We start from the raw sequence: 16,671 nt of genomic DNA on the forward strand, positions 1-16,671 counted from the left end.
ACGGCCCTGCCTTTCCTCCCTGCCCTGTGTGTGTGTGTGTGCGTTGTATGTTCTCCCATGTGTTTTTCTAAACAGGCTGTGTCAGTACACACCTGGGATTGATCCCCAGCCACATACTGCGTTCACACCGAATGCGTCTTCTGCAGCACCGGATGCGTCTGCCACACGAAGCGTTCCACAGGTTTTGCAGGATCAAAAAATGTCCCCAGCGACACATCCAACACGGTGAGTTTCACTGCCTGCTGAAGCAAGGAGCTGTGCTCCTTTTTCTCCTCTCATAAACATAAACCACCAGTCCTGTCCCCAAGGTTGAAAAACACTTAGTGGCTCCTGAATAGATTTATTTCTATAGTTTGGAATATTCTGGTCATCTCACGCCTGGGGTGGGACCAAGAATGACACTTTATTTGTTAATTATCCACTCACTCTCTCTCTCAATACCCCCTGTAGTGCCATCGTATACCCCTAAATGTAAATGTATCCCCATTTGAGAAACATTGCCTTAGATGGACTTACTGTATATGGGCAGAGTGTACTTTTTATCTTACTGACTGTTACTGGTGGTAACAAACAGAACAACAGGCAACAAATGCATAAAACATCCATCCATCCATTTTCAGACCCACTTGTTCCTGTTTTTTTAGGGTCGCGGGGGTCTGCCGCTGCTAATCTCCGGCTCTCATTGGGCACTGGGCGGGGGTACACCCTGGACAGAGTGCCAGTCCAACGCAGGACATAAAACATTACAAGTTAAATTAAATAATAAAGGGTACAGGGTCCCACCAGCCAAAATTGTACACCTCGGTTGTATACTGTATTCAGTTTAAAATCTCAAATAACAAAAAAATACTTATTATTATTATTATTATTATTATTATTATTATTATTATTATTATTATTATTATTATTATTATTATTATTATTATTTAATTGTATTCTTACCTTTGTCCTTTAACTTGCTCTGAGCCTTGTGATTTTTCAGAGAATAAACTGCATATATAACATTATGGGTATTTACGTAGGTGCTCATATTGATGTCAAGCTAGTGTCCTAGTTGAAGAGACCATCAGAATTAGTCTGAAGCTTAAAGCCAAGAAGCCAGTCCCAAGTAAGTCACCCAGAGCAGTGAGATAAGGGATGGAGAAGTTATCCGGATCCAGGCCTCTTCTCCACAGCCAGCGCACCATCAGGCTGGCCACGTTCAGAAGAAACACAACCTAGATGAGACCAGAAGATTAAGAAATGTGCCACTTCTCCACTAAACAGTATAAAATACAGCTCACAGTCCAACCTGAAGCAGAGATGCACACAGGTAGCAGATGATGAAGATGGGTGTCATGCTGCTGTGACCTCCCTGGAGGAGATGAATGGCATACAGGAACAGAAGATGTCCTGGGACTACCAATGTCACCAACACTCTGGCAGATTCGGAATTCTGATCTGGTTGAAAAAGGACCAAAACCAGATATTGGTGTATAATGCTTTTCATAACAGTCATTCTGACACATTTTTAAAAGTGGCAAAGATGTTAGTCTATTTTAACTGAAGCTATGAGTGAGTTTGCATAGTGACCTTGTTGCCTTTTGGGGAACAAAGGGCCATAAAACATCCTTTTCATGTGAGGACGTTCTGTGATGAAATCCCTCTGCTCGTCAGGTGGTGGTGGCATCAGGGAGGCATGCCTTGCCACCCCTGCTGCCACCCTAATTTGTGCACACGGGCACGAAACTATGCGCCCGGGTCCGCCGACCGGTAATGACCCGCTGCCGCTTCCTGACTGCGGAGCCAACATTCTAAAACACCAACGAAAAAGACATGGAGAAGATGGAAGTGCGTTGTTTACATTGGCGCACAAGAGGAAAGAAGTAAAAACATAGCTGCCAACCCTTACGCATTTGCTGTGAGCACACATTTGTCTCACTCCAAAAAGAAGTAACGGAGTAACGACCCCGGACTCTCTCTCCCCTCCCTCTTTCCGTGACTGACGTTCCACTGCCTTCAGACATCGGTGAGTGTTTATGCACAGGTTTTGCTCATTTGAGCGTGTTTTGTGCGCTGCAGCTTTTGTGTTCACTTGAGTGTGTGTGTGAGGCAATGTGCACTTACGTGGCTGTGTCCGGTGTGTGCTGAATGTGCACACGTTTGAGGAGGCTGAGAAGAGCTTCATAGATTCTCTTTCAGAAAGGACATTTGTTCAATTACTGAAGTTCTGGAACATAACTAAATTAAGTGCTCGTGAAACTTTTCAGTGAAAACAACCGTTTTAAAGCCACATTTTTGTTAAATTAAAAACACAATGCACCGTAGTAATTTAAATAAAACTACTAGACACTTTTTATCACTCACACAATTCCAAGGCTTACACTTTGTTAAATGTTATAGAATGGCTCGTCAATGTGATGGATTTGACAATTGCCCTGTATATTTTCATTGACAGAAGCTGTTTTTCTGTGTGGATGTTAGTCTCCACTCCAGTAAATATTAACAGCGTCGAGCTATTGGCTAAGAGGTTCATGTCCATTCACTTCTGTGTGTCTATAAATCAATGTCTGTCAGGGAAAACATGGTGAAGCTACTTTGTGAATCTTACAGAAATGAAGAGGCTATAGAATAGAATTCTGCTTATTAAGCAGCACTGATACAGTATGTGTCCATGTTTACAGAGAAGATGATAATGCTAGCACTGAAATTAGTAATTTCTGCATTCATTTTGTTTTTAATGATTTAATGTTAATTTGCACAACAATATTTTGGTGAAGCATTATTTTGAATCAGGCTTTCCTTAAAGACTTAAACATAACACAAGGATTGAACTAGTTGTGGTCAGTGTGTGTTAAGCAGAGCCACTGTGCAGTACAGCATACACTTGGCTGTTATTCACGTGAAATTGATTGACAATGTTTTGTAATTCCTGTGAAATGGATTCAGTGCAGTAGACAAATTCAGAATTTCTTCAGTGACAGTTATCGTGATGTATCGTGGATTAATTTTCTCGCGATGTATTGATTATCGCGGGCAAAATTTTTGATGCTTAAGAAAGCGTACTTGTAATCGGAGGTTCATTGGTTCGAACCTGGGTCATCACTGTGGGATGTTGAGCAAGTCTCCTAACCCTAATTGCTTCTTGGCGCTACACCAGTGGCTGCCCACTGCTCCTCAGGGATGGGTTAAAAGCAGAGAACGAATTCTGTATATGAACATACATATGACAATAAAAGGTGATTATGATTATTAAAATGGCCATTGATCACAGACCCTAATGCTGGTGGTTGCTCCCATTGGCCAAGATCTAGTTGACTCTGACCAGATCACCTCTCCATTGGCTGTGGCGGCATAAGGCCCTCAAAAGGACTTTGCTTGCTTTCTGCTTCTGTTTCTTTCAACTTCCATCCACCTCATTCTTTCCCCTCCTGCTGACATTGCGTTCCCATTTCAGCAGTGAAGGCTCTGTTCTCATTCGGTGATTGCCTGGCAACACTCCAAAGCATCCATATTCAATCAGAGCACAACCCAACAGACTGTGCTCACCTGGTGCTGCACAGCCATTAAAGAAAACTACCTTGCTGGGGTTGGCCATTCAGCAAGAAGCTACACAGACCAGGCCTAAACATTTTCATGTAACTGCATGAACTGATGGACTTTTGCCACACTAATGTAATAGAACACGAACATTCAGGAAGAGAATGCTTTTGTGGACAGGACAATCAAAAATGTAATCCAACTTTACTGATATTTGCCAGTGGGATTATTCCCAGTAGACTTGGGTGTAATGACTCAAACCGATTGCCAAATGGTCTATCTTTGCTCTGGTCAGGTTTAACATGGTGCACATTTCAGCCCTTTGCTTACGGAGCCTTGTTACTCTGAGGGCCAAGATCTCCTATTTTGTTGCAAAGTCTCTGATATAGTCTGAATCCCAAAAATGTGACAATGCTACGGACCTTGGAAACACAAAAGGATTATCTTCCAACACCAAATGCCAGTCTCTGCCTGTCCAGGTGCTCCAGAGAGCCGACAATTATGGGAGTATCAGTTACTACTTGGACCTTGATCTGAAAAGATCAGAAGCTTGATGACCCAAAAACTAATATACTGCTCTTTCATATATTTTGTGGAATATCAGTTCTATTCTCGCTTGAGTATCGGTAATTGCCTAACAGAAATCAACCTCTAGATTACTTATTCCCTAAAGGCACCTGTTCATTGGATTCTTGCCTTTAGACACCAAAAATTCTTTAAACAAGCTCCTCTTTAAGATCACTCTCAGAAATCTAAATGCTTGCTTAGAAATTTCTAGTGTTGTGTTCAAGACCACACTATCCGAGACCAAGACTTGCCCGAGACCAGAATGCACCAAGACCAAGACAAGACCAAGACTGCCAGGAGCCGAGACCGAGTCAAGACCAAGACCGAGACAAGCCGAGACCAAGACTATACATTTTTTTAAAAATTTGAATATATAAATAAATAAAATTATATTTATGACAAGGTTGTTATTCTACATATTTGAAAACAAGATTTTGATGTCAGCTGAATGTACAGCAAGTGTTTAAAAGCATTTCTACCAAGAAATAACATGGCTTGTCACCTACACACCGCAGAGTTTCTTCTTTGCTAGGGTTGGGCATCGTTTGGATTTTAACGATTCTGATTCCGATTCTCATTTTCGATTCCTGTTTTAAACTATTCTTGATTCCGATTCTTTGAGTTGTGCAGATCAACAGGTCACAGATTTCACAAGATAATTTTTTAGTTTGAAAAAACCTTTACACAGGCCATTTTTATTAATTCACTTAGTTGATATAGTTTAATTTGGTTACTGTAATGTAACTAGGGTATTCAATTACAAAGGTCCCAACTGTAACTGTAAAACTGAAACTTGCTGAAATAAAACTACAGACAAGTTTTTCATCAGTCTAAAAAACAAAGAGCTACAGGTAGATGTGAAACTAAATAAAACAAACTCAAACCCTGGAGCAGTCATGTGACAAATTAATCAATAGTTCTTGTTGAGAAAGATTATTATTCTGGATACAGATGAAACAGAAACTATAAAAAATAGTTATATTGTGAACCTATTTATATTGTAGGGAACATATTATATACATAAATGTAATTGGAGTCTAAAGCCATAAAAAAAACACCACTTTAAAAAGAAAATAGACTAATATAAGACCTCTTTACAGTCATTTGAGTCATTCTGCGCGACTTGCGGCGATGACGCGCTGGTGACAACATAATCCAAGATGGCGGCGGCCCGGACTACAGCCGACACTATTTAATAAAAGCCTTAAAAGACATGGATATAATGAAAAGAGTAGATGGACGGAGGCATAAACATGCTGACTTTCACACGGACACACATGGACTTATAAAACACACACGAACCTCGGAACAGGCTTCACCAGAGAGCTGGTGCTAGGACCCAGAGGCGGTGTAAATGCGTCCCTGTACTGCACATACAGGTTGTAATATCACCAGTTTATCATTTTACCTGTTGTTAGAGCTACTATCTTTACCAGGGAGATAATATTTATTCCTGGTGATTGTTTTCCGGAGTTTTAGTGGGATTTTTACTGGTGATTAGTTTCTATCTCCCTTCCAAACTGAAACAGTAGCCCCCCCGCACACACACACACACGCACACACACACGTCACTCAGTCACATTAAGGAAGGTCGCGGTCATTATACGGGGTGGATTAAAGAATGAATAAAGGATTGTTTTATCCCGTTCTTCTTCTTGTTATTATCACATTATAAAAAAGTTTAAAATAGCAGGAATTAGTGCTGGTCTCGAATGGTCTTGAGGGAAAATCCCGAGTCCGGGCAGCCCGAGTCCGAGACCAGACTGAGTCAAAATGCTTCTGAGTCCGAGACGAGATCGAAACCTTTAAAATTTGGTCTCTAGACCAAGACCGCTCTCGACTACTACAACACTAGAAATGTGTATTTCATTTAAGTGTCACTCTAAACAGCTTTTGGAAATCTTTTTTTTTTTTTTTCAATTTAAGTAATATCTTAAAATCAAAACAGTTTATGTTAAAACTGAACTTTAGTTTATTATTTATACATTGCAGTCTGCTTTAAATACCATATATTGTTTTTTTTCCTTAGTGAAGCAGCTAGTGCTAGATTAATAAATGTTAGTCTCTTGCTTTACCCATTACTTTTTATTTAATATAAGCTAATGAATGATCACTTCACAAGTATATTCTATGATACAACCTAACCTTTTCAGTCAAGCACAGCGGTCAAAGTTGAAGTGAGGGTTTTCCTAATAAAGCAGTATTATTGAAGACAATTTTCTAAACACTATTCCTCAGTTGCAGTTATGTGATTATCTGACCTGAAGAGCAGAAGGTCTCACAGGGTCCAGGGCAATTGGATCTCATTTTAGAAGGGAGAGATCCAGGAATGCTCCAGAAGTGGAGGTAGGTGGACATCCTGCTCGCCTGGATGGCAACAAGATTTCCTCCAACACCTGTTGGACATGTTTTAACATATTATTTTGGTAACTATTGGTCTGACATTTACAGGTAAGATTGGGCACAGACTGCCAAAGTAAAGAAAATTAGACAAAAAACCTTAATTCAGATATTTGTGGTAAATACGTTATGGGGGAAATTTACTAAAGGTTTGCGGCTGTAAAAACGTGTACAAACGTCACTATACATGCTAATAAACAGTGCAAAGTAAACCTCACTCAATCAGGATTGTGTCTGTCAAGCACACAACATAAACACAAAAAATTCAGCCTGTTTGCCTCTGATGAATATCCCATGAATAATGTCAGAAGACGAAGCAGAGACAAAAATAATGTACAGTAAGTTTAATGTTCCAGTTAAACATTTCAGTATCAAAAATATTTTATACAAAATAATTTAAATCAAACTATAGTTTATATTAACAGCCACATAAGGAACAAGCAGTAAACTGTGTGTGAGTGAGTGAGTTAGTGCACAACTTTCTTCCTTATAGGAGGAGGAGAGGAGTGCTGACCACGGAGCTGATCTGCAGAGCGCGTAGAGGAGCACTTTACCTCCACTCAGATCAATGTGTTCAATAGATCAATAGGACACTTTCTGGCCTTTACAAAGGAGCCTGTTTTCCATGGACAGATATGAACAATGAGACGGGGACTGACGGAGTCGCCACATTAAATTAAGAAAAAAAGTAAGTGATGGCTCAGGGTGGATTCGAACCAATGACCCTCTGATTACAAGTATGCTTCCTTAACTGTTGCCCCATTATGCTGGCATTTGTTAAATTAATTTATGCAGTTCTCCCTCCAGATTTTACACTCCTTAGAAGCAATTTAGTTATGCATATAAGTATTTAAAACAGTTTAAAATCACCGATTTACTCACCATTAATTACTGGAGTAAACACTGCCATTCCTTCATATTCTGGGTTGCTTACGGATTTATCTAGAATCAGACCACCAATGCTGTAAAACAACAAACAAACGTGATGTAGCCCTTTGAGTGTTAGGTATTAGGATGTATTCTTCACAATCACATAAGAAAAGCATCCCACTAAAAAAACAACAAAGAAACAAACAAGCAACCATCTCACCTACTGATGGACATGGCCAATATGACTGGCTGCCAGCCAGACTTCAGGACCTCTTTTATTGGTGGAGACTGGCTGGCAATAAAGACCCACACTGGGATGAGAAGCACAAAGCAAAAACACACTCCTGGAGGAAGATACCAAATCTCTGCAGAGAAAAAGAATCCTCAGTTGTCCTCTTAATTAAATCTAATGAATCAGTGTTTAAATTGTGAACCTTTGTGATAATCTACAGTGAGCTGATCATCCTCCTTTATTTAAACTGATTGGCCAAACAAAGGTCTGTAGCTGGATTTAACCAAGCAAATAGGAGCATTCCATTGGATAAGTACCACATGGGTGATTATGTATCAGTTGGCAACAAGTTATTTATCGCTAACACTAACTAATGCAGTAAGTAGCTTCTCATTAAGTAAACAACCATGTCAAAGACACCTACTTTAATTGGGCAAAATACTTTCATCTGTTTAATCTGTTTAGGAGGGTCATATTATTGGCATGCATTAAGCCGAGAAAACATTGAAGAAGAAATCAGGTAAAAGAAGTATTCTCCAATGCATTATATTCAAGGGAGGATTGTCCTGTCTTAGAAAAACTATAGGAGAGTTGCTGCGATTGGTTAGGTCTAGGTTCAGCAACAACATGTGTCCAAAGAATGTATTGAATGACCAGGTTATTTCATCTTTGATGTTTTTTCCCCACCCTTGGCAAGAGCATGTTCCAATATGACAAGGCCAGAATTAATCTTGCTCAAACTGTGAAAGAGTGGTTCAAGGAGCATGCAATGTCATTGTCACATGTGGATTGGCCACCATAGAGTCAAGTTCTGAACCTTATGGAGAATCTTTGGGATGTACTGGAGAGGACTTTGCTCAGTGGTCCAAATCTCCTGTCATCAATATGTAGTATAGCAGATGCTTGTGGAAATGATGACACAGCGAGTGTGTCCCTTCTCAAAACTAGAGGTAAATCACAAAATATTAGTGGAACTTTTTTTTTTTTTTTACTAGGCAGACTATCATCATATGAATTCAAACCACCGACCAATCATTGCATTTGTGGATGTGTTTCTGTAGCACATATTTTTATTATCGTGTGTATACAGTGCATGCAGGGGCCAAACTGGTTCTGGTTCTTGATTTTGGAAATATTTTGTAAATTCTGACCTTTGTAGCAGTAGAAGAAGCTGCTTGTCCCAGCAAGCAAAGACAGAGTAATGAGGTCACCTAGGCTGGCAGCGATGGGTGTGGCTACATTATCTGGGTTAATGCCAAACTTCTTGGAGCTGATGATCACTGCCACCATCACCACACCTGTGGTTCCAAATAGAAACCCAGTCAAAAACAAAGTCACACAGAAACACTGTCATTCTCTATGTGGAATATTCCCTTGGAGCAGTTTGTGTTTTTAACCTAGAGAGAATGCAGCAGTGAATGCAGCGGTGATACTGCTGGCACACAGTACGGCTGCTGGGGAAAGATCCATTGTACCTCTGGTCAGACCACCAAGACCCACTGCTGCAACTGCTGCCAGGAAACCCACAACTGTGGCCTGAACCTGGGCACAAATACACAAGTATGGCTTTCAATCCACTTCACACGTCTCTGTAACTTAGTTATTACAGAAATAAGCATCTGGTGGTTTAATATTTCATGGCATGGATTCAACAAGGCACTCCTCCAGAAGTTAAATTAAATCTTTCTCATGCAGAGGTGTAAATCACTCTCTTTGCTTTTTCAGCTTCAGTGCAGGGGATATTAAAGTATTGATCAGAGGCCAATACACAGATTGCATCTCTAAAAGCAATATTTTACATATTAATGTGGTCAACATCTAAAATATTTTAGCTTGTCGACAGAGTTTTTATTACATATGTGAATGAATCAGAGAAGGTGAAGCATGACCTTCATGCTTCTGATACAGAAGGAACTGAATTCAGTGATGTTTTAAAAATGCACAGAAAAAGCTCAGACCAAATCTTCAGGGCCCGGTTTTTCAAAAGATTTAATTCAGAAAAAATTGATCCGGATATAGTAATAATTTTTTTTGTAATCCATGAACACGTAATCCATCTGACTTTTGAGACGGTTTTCAAAGCAACATTGGATTAGATCAATTTTATCCGGATAGAAACTTTTCAGGATCACCAAATCTGGATAACTAGTGTTTATCTTTGTTTGATGAAGGGTGATTCGAGCCTTTGGAGACCCTGGCCAACCTCCTGCGTTCTGCCAGAACCAGCAAACAGGATGTGCAACAAGGGATGCAATAGTGACACACTATTTCTGATTTGGATTTTAAAAACTAGTGATGCCATTGCTTTATTGTCCTGTTTTATCATTGCATGCATCACTAAAAATAATCTAAAAACAAAACTATATTTTTGATTGTGATTAATATTGAATATACATCAATTAGTGACAGAATTAAATATATTATTTGTGGCCAATATTGACAGCTGTTTGGGGAATTATTTGATGAGGCCATACTCTTTCTACTTTGCTGTAGGCCTATACTGAAAGGCTGCAAGGGGCAAGAGGGGGCAGAGCCCCCTCAAATAAATCTATTGCCCCCTCAAATCAAAATTTTAGAAGTGGCGCAAAAATCAGTAGAAAAGAAGCCAAGAAGACGATATAGTATCAGCTTTCTCTCATCTCTTTCTGTCCCTCCGCTGTGAGCGTACACAGACACACCTCCCCTCAGCCTTCATAAAACATCCAATCACTGTTAGTATGTAAATGAGCCAAGACGTAGCCGGACAGTGTGGTGTCAGGTTTCAACGTGGCAACGGAGCGATAAGACTTTGAAGAAGCAACTGCGTTTTCTCAGTCAAAACTGCTTTGCACTGCTTTGTTAATTTAATCACAGCGGTTTTTACAAAGCCAGCTTACTTACAGTATTTCCACTCCGACTTCCTGCAGCTCACAAAGAGAAAGTTAATGCTATGTAATGCATCTGTTTTTCAGAGCTTTTAAAAAGTGTAGTGCTCCTGTGGAGTGGAGAGAAAGAAGATTTTTGAACTGTTCGATTGCTAACAAAAAAAATAAGCCAAAAAATATTTTTTTAAAGAAAGAAAAGGCAAGGCAGATTCATTTGTATAGCGCAGGGGTCTGCAACCTGCAGCTCTGGAGCCTCATGTGGCTCTTTGACTCTTTTGCAATGGCTCCCTAGTCCCTGTCGTTAAAAATAAAATATTAAAATTATGAATTGTTATTTCTTACAGAGGGTACAGACAATTGATTACATTAACTTCAAATAAAATAATGATAAAACCATTTGTTAACCTTAAAATAAATCACATTGTGAAATAACTGCTATCTTCCTACTTTACCTCCTATCACCTTTCCTTGCACCTGTGGCTAACTACACGTTTTAAATCCCTGGTAAGATAACTATACTAACAAAAACACTATTCTGGAAGAAAATAGAGATTTCATTTGTGTGGGGAAAGATTTGTTTAACTGCCAACATGACGGCTTAATATGTTGCAAGAAATTAGCAATTAGCATGTGTTGACCGACATGATCATGTGTTATTAAATTCAAGTTATTTTTGTAGCCCTTCAAATACATTACCTTAAAATTATTTTGTTTACATAGCATTATTCAATATAATGTTAACTGTATATAATTTTACGCACACTATTGTCTTCATTGAAAATATTTTTTTTCCGGCTCCGGAAGGACTTTAATCCAGGCGAGAGTAGACAAAATGGCTCCTTTAAGAGTAAAGGTTGTAGACCACTGGTATAGCGCATTTCATACACAAGGCAACTCAATGTGTTTTACATGATCAAAAAGTGCAACAAACAGCTTAAAATCAATAAGAACATCAAAGTAGACAACAAAACATTTAAAATCATCAGTAAAAACATTTAAAATCATCAGTAAAACATTTAAAATCATCAACAAACATCAACAACATGACCAAAAATCTCCCTCTCAATTATACACAGAAGAGAAAAAGAGTGCCTTTAACTTTGATTTAAAAATGTTCACATGTGATGCTGACTTCAGCTCTGCTGGCAGTTTGTTCCACTTCTTTGCAGCATAACAACTAAAAGCAGCATCACCATGTTTACTGTGAGCTCTGGTCTCCACTATCTGTCCTGTGTTCATAGAACATAAAATGTTCTGTTCTATATCTGTGTGATTTATAAATTAGTTTGAGAAGTGTATTATTTATTATTATTATTATTATTATTATTATTATTATTATTATTATTATTATTATTATTATTATTATTATTATTATTATTATTATTCATAAGACTAGTTTTCAGTTTTGTAAATATTGATTATTGTGTGTGAAGTCTTACTTTATGTTACAATTTATTTGAGAATTAGGCCATCCAGTTAAGATATATGTTATGTTGTTGGTTGATAAAATCTGAATGAAGGATATTTTATTTATTTTAATTTTTCAGTTTTCCCCCTTGAGAGATTGCCATCTTATTGTGGTCAGGGGGTTTGTGTGCCTCAGTGACCTTAAGAGCTATAACAGGAGGAGCTTAGTCTTCAGGTGGGACACCCAAATTGGAGAGGTCTGAAGGTAGAGGCCTGACTGTGCAAAGAACTTCTCTTGGTTGGGGTTGGACAAATAGCAAACAACCCAATTCAATGAAGAAAATACTGTTACTATAAGCACAGGGAAAACAAAGTGCAGAAACATGATGTGTACATATGATGCCCCCTTCACATTTCTGACTGCCCCCTCATATATGCCTGCCTAATCTCTTGAGCCTAATGGATAAACAAATCAAATTCTAACCTGGTGAATAATTTGGAAATCTTGCAGGCTATATTGCATGATCCAAATATAGAATTATTTGATGCACTTTAAAAGTTACATTTACATTACATTTTTGGCCTGAAATCCCTGCTGAAAGCGTACAGCCTTCTACCACTTGGCCCAGGCTACAGGCTTCTACCACCAGGCTCTAATCCGATTACATAATCTGTTTTTCTTTTGAAAAACGCATTTTCAAGATTTGATCTACTCCGTTTTCCAGAATCCGAGCTGATTACTTTTGAAAAACCGGGCCCTGGTGCTTAGTTTGAACTTTCCTAAAGTAGAAGTTACAAACCACACTGATGGAGTGCGTCATTACCAGGAAGGGAAGCTCGTAAAGATATGTGTCCATGTGTACCTGGATAAGTGCCAGATTACTGAAAATCATCCTCCACCGCTGCTGGGCATCTTCCATCTGCCCAGTGTTGGCCTGTGGACAGACAGCAGTTTTCAACGATCATCTCTTGTACCAAGCAGCAGTGTGAAGTGTATGGAAACTATTTTTGAGGGTAAAAGCAGAGGGTCCAGACAGTTTAAATATCCTTTCATGGGGTGCTTTCTCATTTTCACTGCCTGATCTAATAATGACCCTAACCCTAATAATCCATAGGTGTGGTCTGAGGTCTAACATGTACTTTTAGAAGTTGTGTGCACACATCAGTAAAGCACATGGCTCAATTCTCAACATGTTTAGTAACAATTTTAGCCTCAAGACAAATTTACAAATGAGATGGTTTGTTTTGTTTCATGTTTATTATTATTGGCTTGTTTTCAAAAAAGTAATAATAAATAATGCTTATAATAAATAATTAGATGGATAACAAGCTTTTATTGTGCGTTGAGCGTGGTTTGGATATGTCAAAGTATGTGCTCACTCACTGCTGTTGACAGTCTGGATGCCAATGTCATCTCTAGATTCCCCTTCAGTCCCACTAAAGCTGGCACCAAAATAAACACCTCTGAGATCTCCCTGAACACGTCCCAGTGCTGAAAAACACAACACAGCTCTTTGTATTGATCAATTAGAAACAGGGCAGCAGCTGCCTGTGATTTCTGAATAGAAAACACCAAGTGAAACACAGAAATATCATATTTTGCAGATATGCTTTAGTACATGTACTTCTGCTCCAATTCACGTGCATTTTAATTTAATGCTCTGCCTGCACATTATCATACACAAATTGAGCTTTAAAAATGTAGCGCTGCGTTCACAACAGACGCGGTGCAAATGCTTCTGCAAGATCAAAAAACATTTTCCTCATATTCGCTTAATCTGCGCGTCAGAAGCCAATATTAAAAAGGCGCCAAACACACTCCCTTTCCTTTCACCATCAACTATGGAGGACTCCAGTAAAATCGCTGACGTATCCAACTTGGTGAGTTTCAATGTTTTCTTCAGGAGCTGAGCCAAATCTTTCCTGGTCCAGTCCAGGTAAAAAAACCTGGCCATGTTGTAGAGCTCCGGGTGGTCACACACCGCCACAATTTTTTTCTCGTCCATGATAAAAAGGTACTGGTTTCCTCGTTGACGACCTGACGTCATTGACAACAAAGACTCTGATTGGCTTTCGAGCCTAAGTGTCACGTGAAACAGCTGGAGTTCAATATTGTCAACTCAAGCGAATGATGAATGTCACGGGAAAACAGGACACGCATTCCACGGCCAAAGCTTGAACATTTTGCGTCCGTCCGGAGTGAACGCAGCATAAGCCTGCAAGTTTCACATGAAGCTAAATAAATGCAAAAGTTTGATATTCCTTTCAAATGCATTCATCTTGTGTGCAGTCACACCAAATTTAGTTATCGGCAAAAAAGGTTGAAGAGCACCTAAACCTCATAGTCCATCGAACAATCACGTTTAGTAAAGAGAGTCTCCATTTTCTAATAGTACAGTCAGCTAAAGCAAACTGAAGAATGAATGAATTAATAAAGTGGTGATCAACAGAAGGAATTGAACTTGGCTGGACTGAACCGTAAATATTGAGCAGGAGGTAAATAAGATCAATGAGCGTGCAAGAATAGAAGCAAGGTTTTGTCTGTAAACAGTTAAAATGATCTAACAGCTTTAGTGAAATTTAATCAACTCCTCTTTCAGCAGCTGGCTGACCAAACTCAGACTATTACGTACACTACAGCTGGGATTACACTAATGCTGAGGTCTGCATGACTTTGTCCTCCACTGTGTTTAAGATGCAGAAAAAGGACAAGCTCTCACACTTGGTGCATGGTTACAGATAGTATTTTACTTACTGGTAGGAGGTGAAACAGGACACGAGAGATGAATTAAACTAACAGGATTGCAGTCGTGTGTGTGATACCAGATAAAAGGCTGAAGCACTGAGTTATTTTTCCAGTAGAAACAAAACATGGTCTAGGGCCTAGGTTCCCAAAATTATAAACAGCATGACAACATTGGAAATTAGAATATAAATAGATCAGCAGTCAGGAGCCTCCATGCATTGCCACAAATTACACATTGGCATCTGTAAGATGACCCTCTAGCAGTGACAGAAAAACCATCTAATCGAAAAAGCGAATATGGCGAAAGCTACATAACCCTGCTGTAGCCAAAACGTGTGCTTGATGCACTTTGCCAGCATGTACTAGTGTGAAAGTGGATTTTCAGGCTTTGACTTGAAAACAAAATATAGAACAAGACTTTGAGGAGAGAAAGATTATTCCATGTGCATACAGATTATTCTTCTTTTTTTTTAATTATATATTCTTCCTCAACAGGATTGGTAAAATTCAGAGACAAATTTGACTGTCGGGATACAATGTAATTTACATTACATTATTAAGTTTTTTAAGTATGCAGAAGGAGAGGATACATGGCTTCAGGTAAATGTCTGACGGGTTACGAGAGTGTGAAAAGTTTGAGAACCACTGGTCTAGGGTAAACCAGACTGAAAACAAGGGCTTAATGATTAGGTATGGGGGACCACTTGTCTTAAACAGTTTACATTTATATTGAAACCATCAAATGCTACTCTTTAAAACTTGCGGTTAAGATTTAACTAACACAACAAACAAATCACATACTTGCACTGCATCCAAGACTATTCCAGCCGCCACCATGCCCAGTCCAGACACCAGGTAAGGCAGTGGGACCTGCACAGCAATGTTCCACGAGTTTTCCGACGGGAAGCCCAGCGCTTAGCAGCTCTGTTTGCATTGAAACACTCTCAGCTTCTTCACTTGGAAACACAGCTACAGAACCAGATGGGTCACTACCATGTTTAACTTTAACCCATCGCTGTCTGGAAATCCTCAGCTTCAGAACTTAGAAAACTACTTTAATGATGCTGTAGTTCCACTTTGAATAAAAGAAAATATGTTTTCTTTCCTTTGCTGGAAATCCGTTTTATTAGATCAGTTCTTCATCTGTGGCTGCGACACACGCAGAACAGCAACACCAAGGACTTTGGCAAGGGACACACACACACGCACACACACACACACACACACACAACTGCAGCTCTGTCCGGCCTCCTCTGACACTCTGCTACTGTCAGACCTTCAAATACACACCTGCACTCAATACAAACAGTCACTCTCTCTGTCACTCACTCTAAAAACACAATGACACACACACACACACACACACACACACACACACACACACACACACACACACACACACACACACACACACACACACACACACACACACACACACACACACACTCATGCCTCACTCTTGAGCAGCCTCGCAGCCGAAGACGAGCGCTGAAAGCCTGCTCTGTCACGAGGCCTGAAAAGGTTCCAGGTCTTTTTGGACAAGGTCATCCAGAAGGCCAGCAACTTCTTCTCAGCCCTTTGATGTTGCCACTCTTCTTTCTTCTCACAGTTCTTCACTAAGGTACCATCACACCAAGGCCCTGTCAGTGCGTCTTCTCTCTGGACACCTTTCTTCATTTTGTTGTCGGGGTCACCCAGATGTCCTTCAAACCTTTTAGCTTGTAGAAAGCTATTTGATGGTAAAGGAAGAGGTGCCTCTGCTAGGCTTTTGTCCCGTCACTGTCCTGAATGTCCTGCTTCATGAGGATGTTCTCTCAGATCTGTTCAGAGAGTACTGCAGAGGTGCAATCTCTCTCTTTATTAGCTCCTCCTTTCCATGCTTCTGCTGGGATGTGGGTATCGGAGCACTGGCAGCAGGTGTGTGTGTGTGTGTGTGTGTGTGTGTGTGTGTGTGTGTACACATATACTCTTTGCTTGTAGGGATCAAAGCATTTCTTGATGACTGTCTTAGTCCACCCATGTCATGGATATACTCATCCGTTTTCAGTAGTTAGGATTTAGGTTTA

The 16,671-nt window shown here is 39.7% G+C and overlaps 2 protein-coding genes across 3 annotated transcripts in view; both read right to left on the minus strand.

Moving 5' to 3' along the window:
- The window catches only part of LOC114462870 (formin-like protein 20), a 474,381-nt gene that overhangs the window by 218,374 nt on the left and 239,336 nt on the right, over positions 1-16,671 (minus strand). The window lies entirely within an intron of this gene.
- LOC114462873 (solute carrier family 41 member 1-like) lies at positions 378-16,482 on the minus strand. The gene is made up of 10 exons (XM_028445956.1): positions 15,407-16,482; positions 13,244-13,351; positions 12,723-12,794; positions 8,986-9,130; positions 8,740-8,886; positions 7,577-7,721; positions 7,369-7,448; positions 6,348-6,482; positions 1,292-1,440; positions 378-1,217 (listed from the first exon to the last, which is right to left on the minus strand). Exons 1-10 carry the CDS (start codon positions 15,440-15,442, stop codon positions 1,038-1,040), a joined length of 1,197 nt encoding a protein of 398 aa, XP_028301757.1. The 5' UTR covers positions 15,443-16,482; the 3' UTR covers positions 378-1,037.

This window comes from Gouania willdenowi, chromosome 5, assembly GCF_900634775.1.
Source record: "Gouania willdenowi chromosome 5, fGouWil2.1, whole genome shotgun sequence".
Lineage (NCBI taxonomy): Eukaryota > Metazoa > Chordata > Actinopteri > Blenniiformes > Gobiesocidae > Gouania > Gouania willdenowi.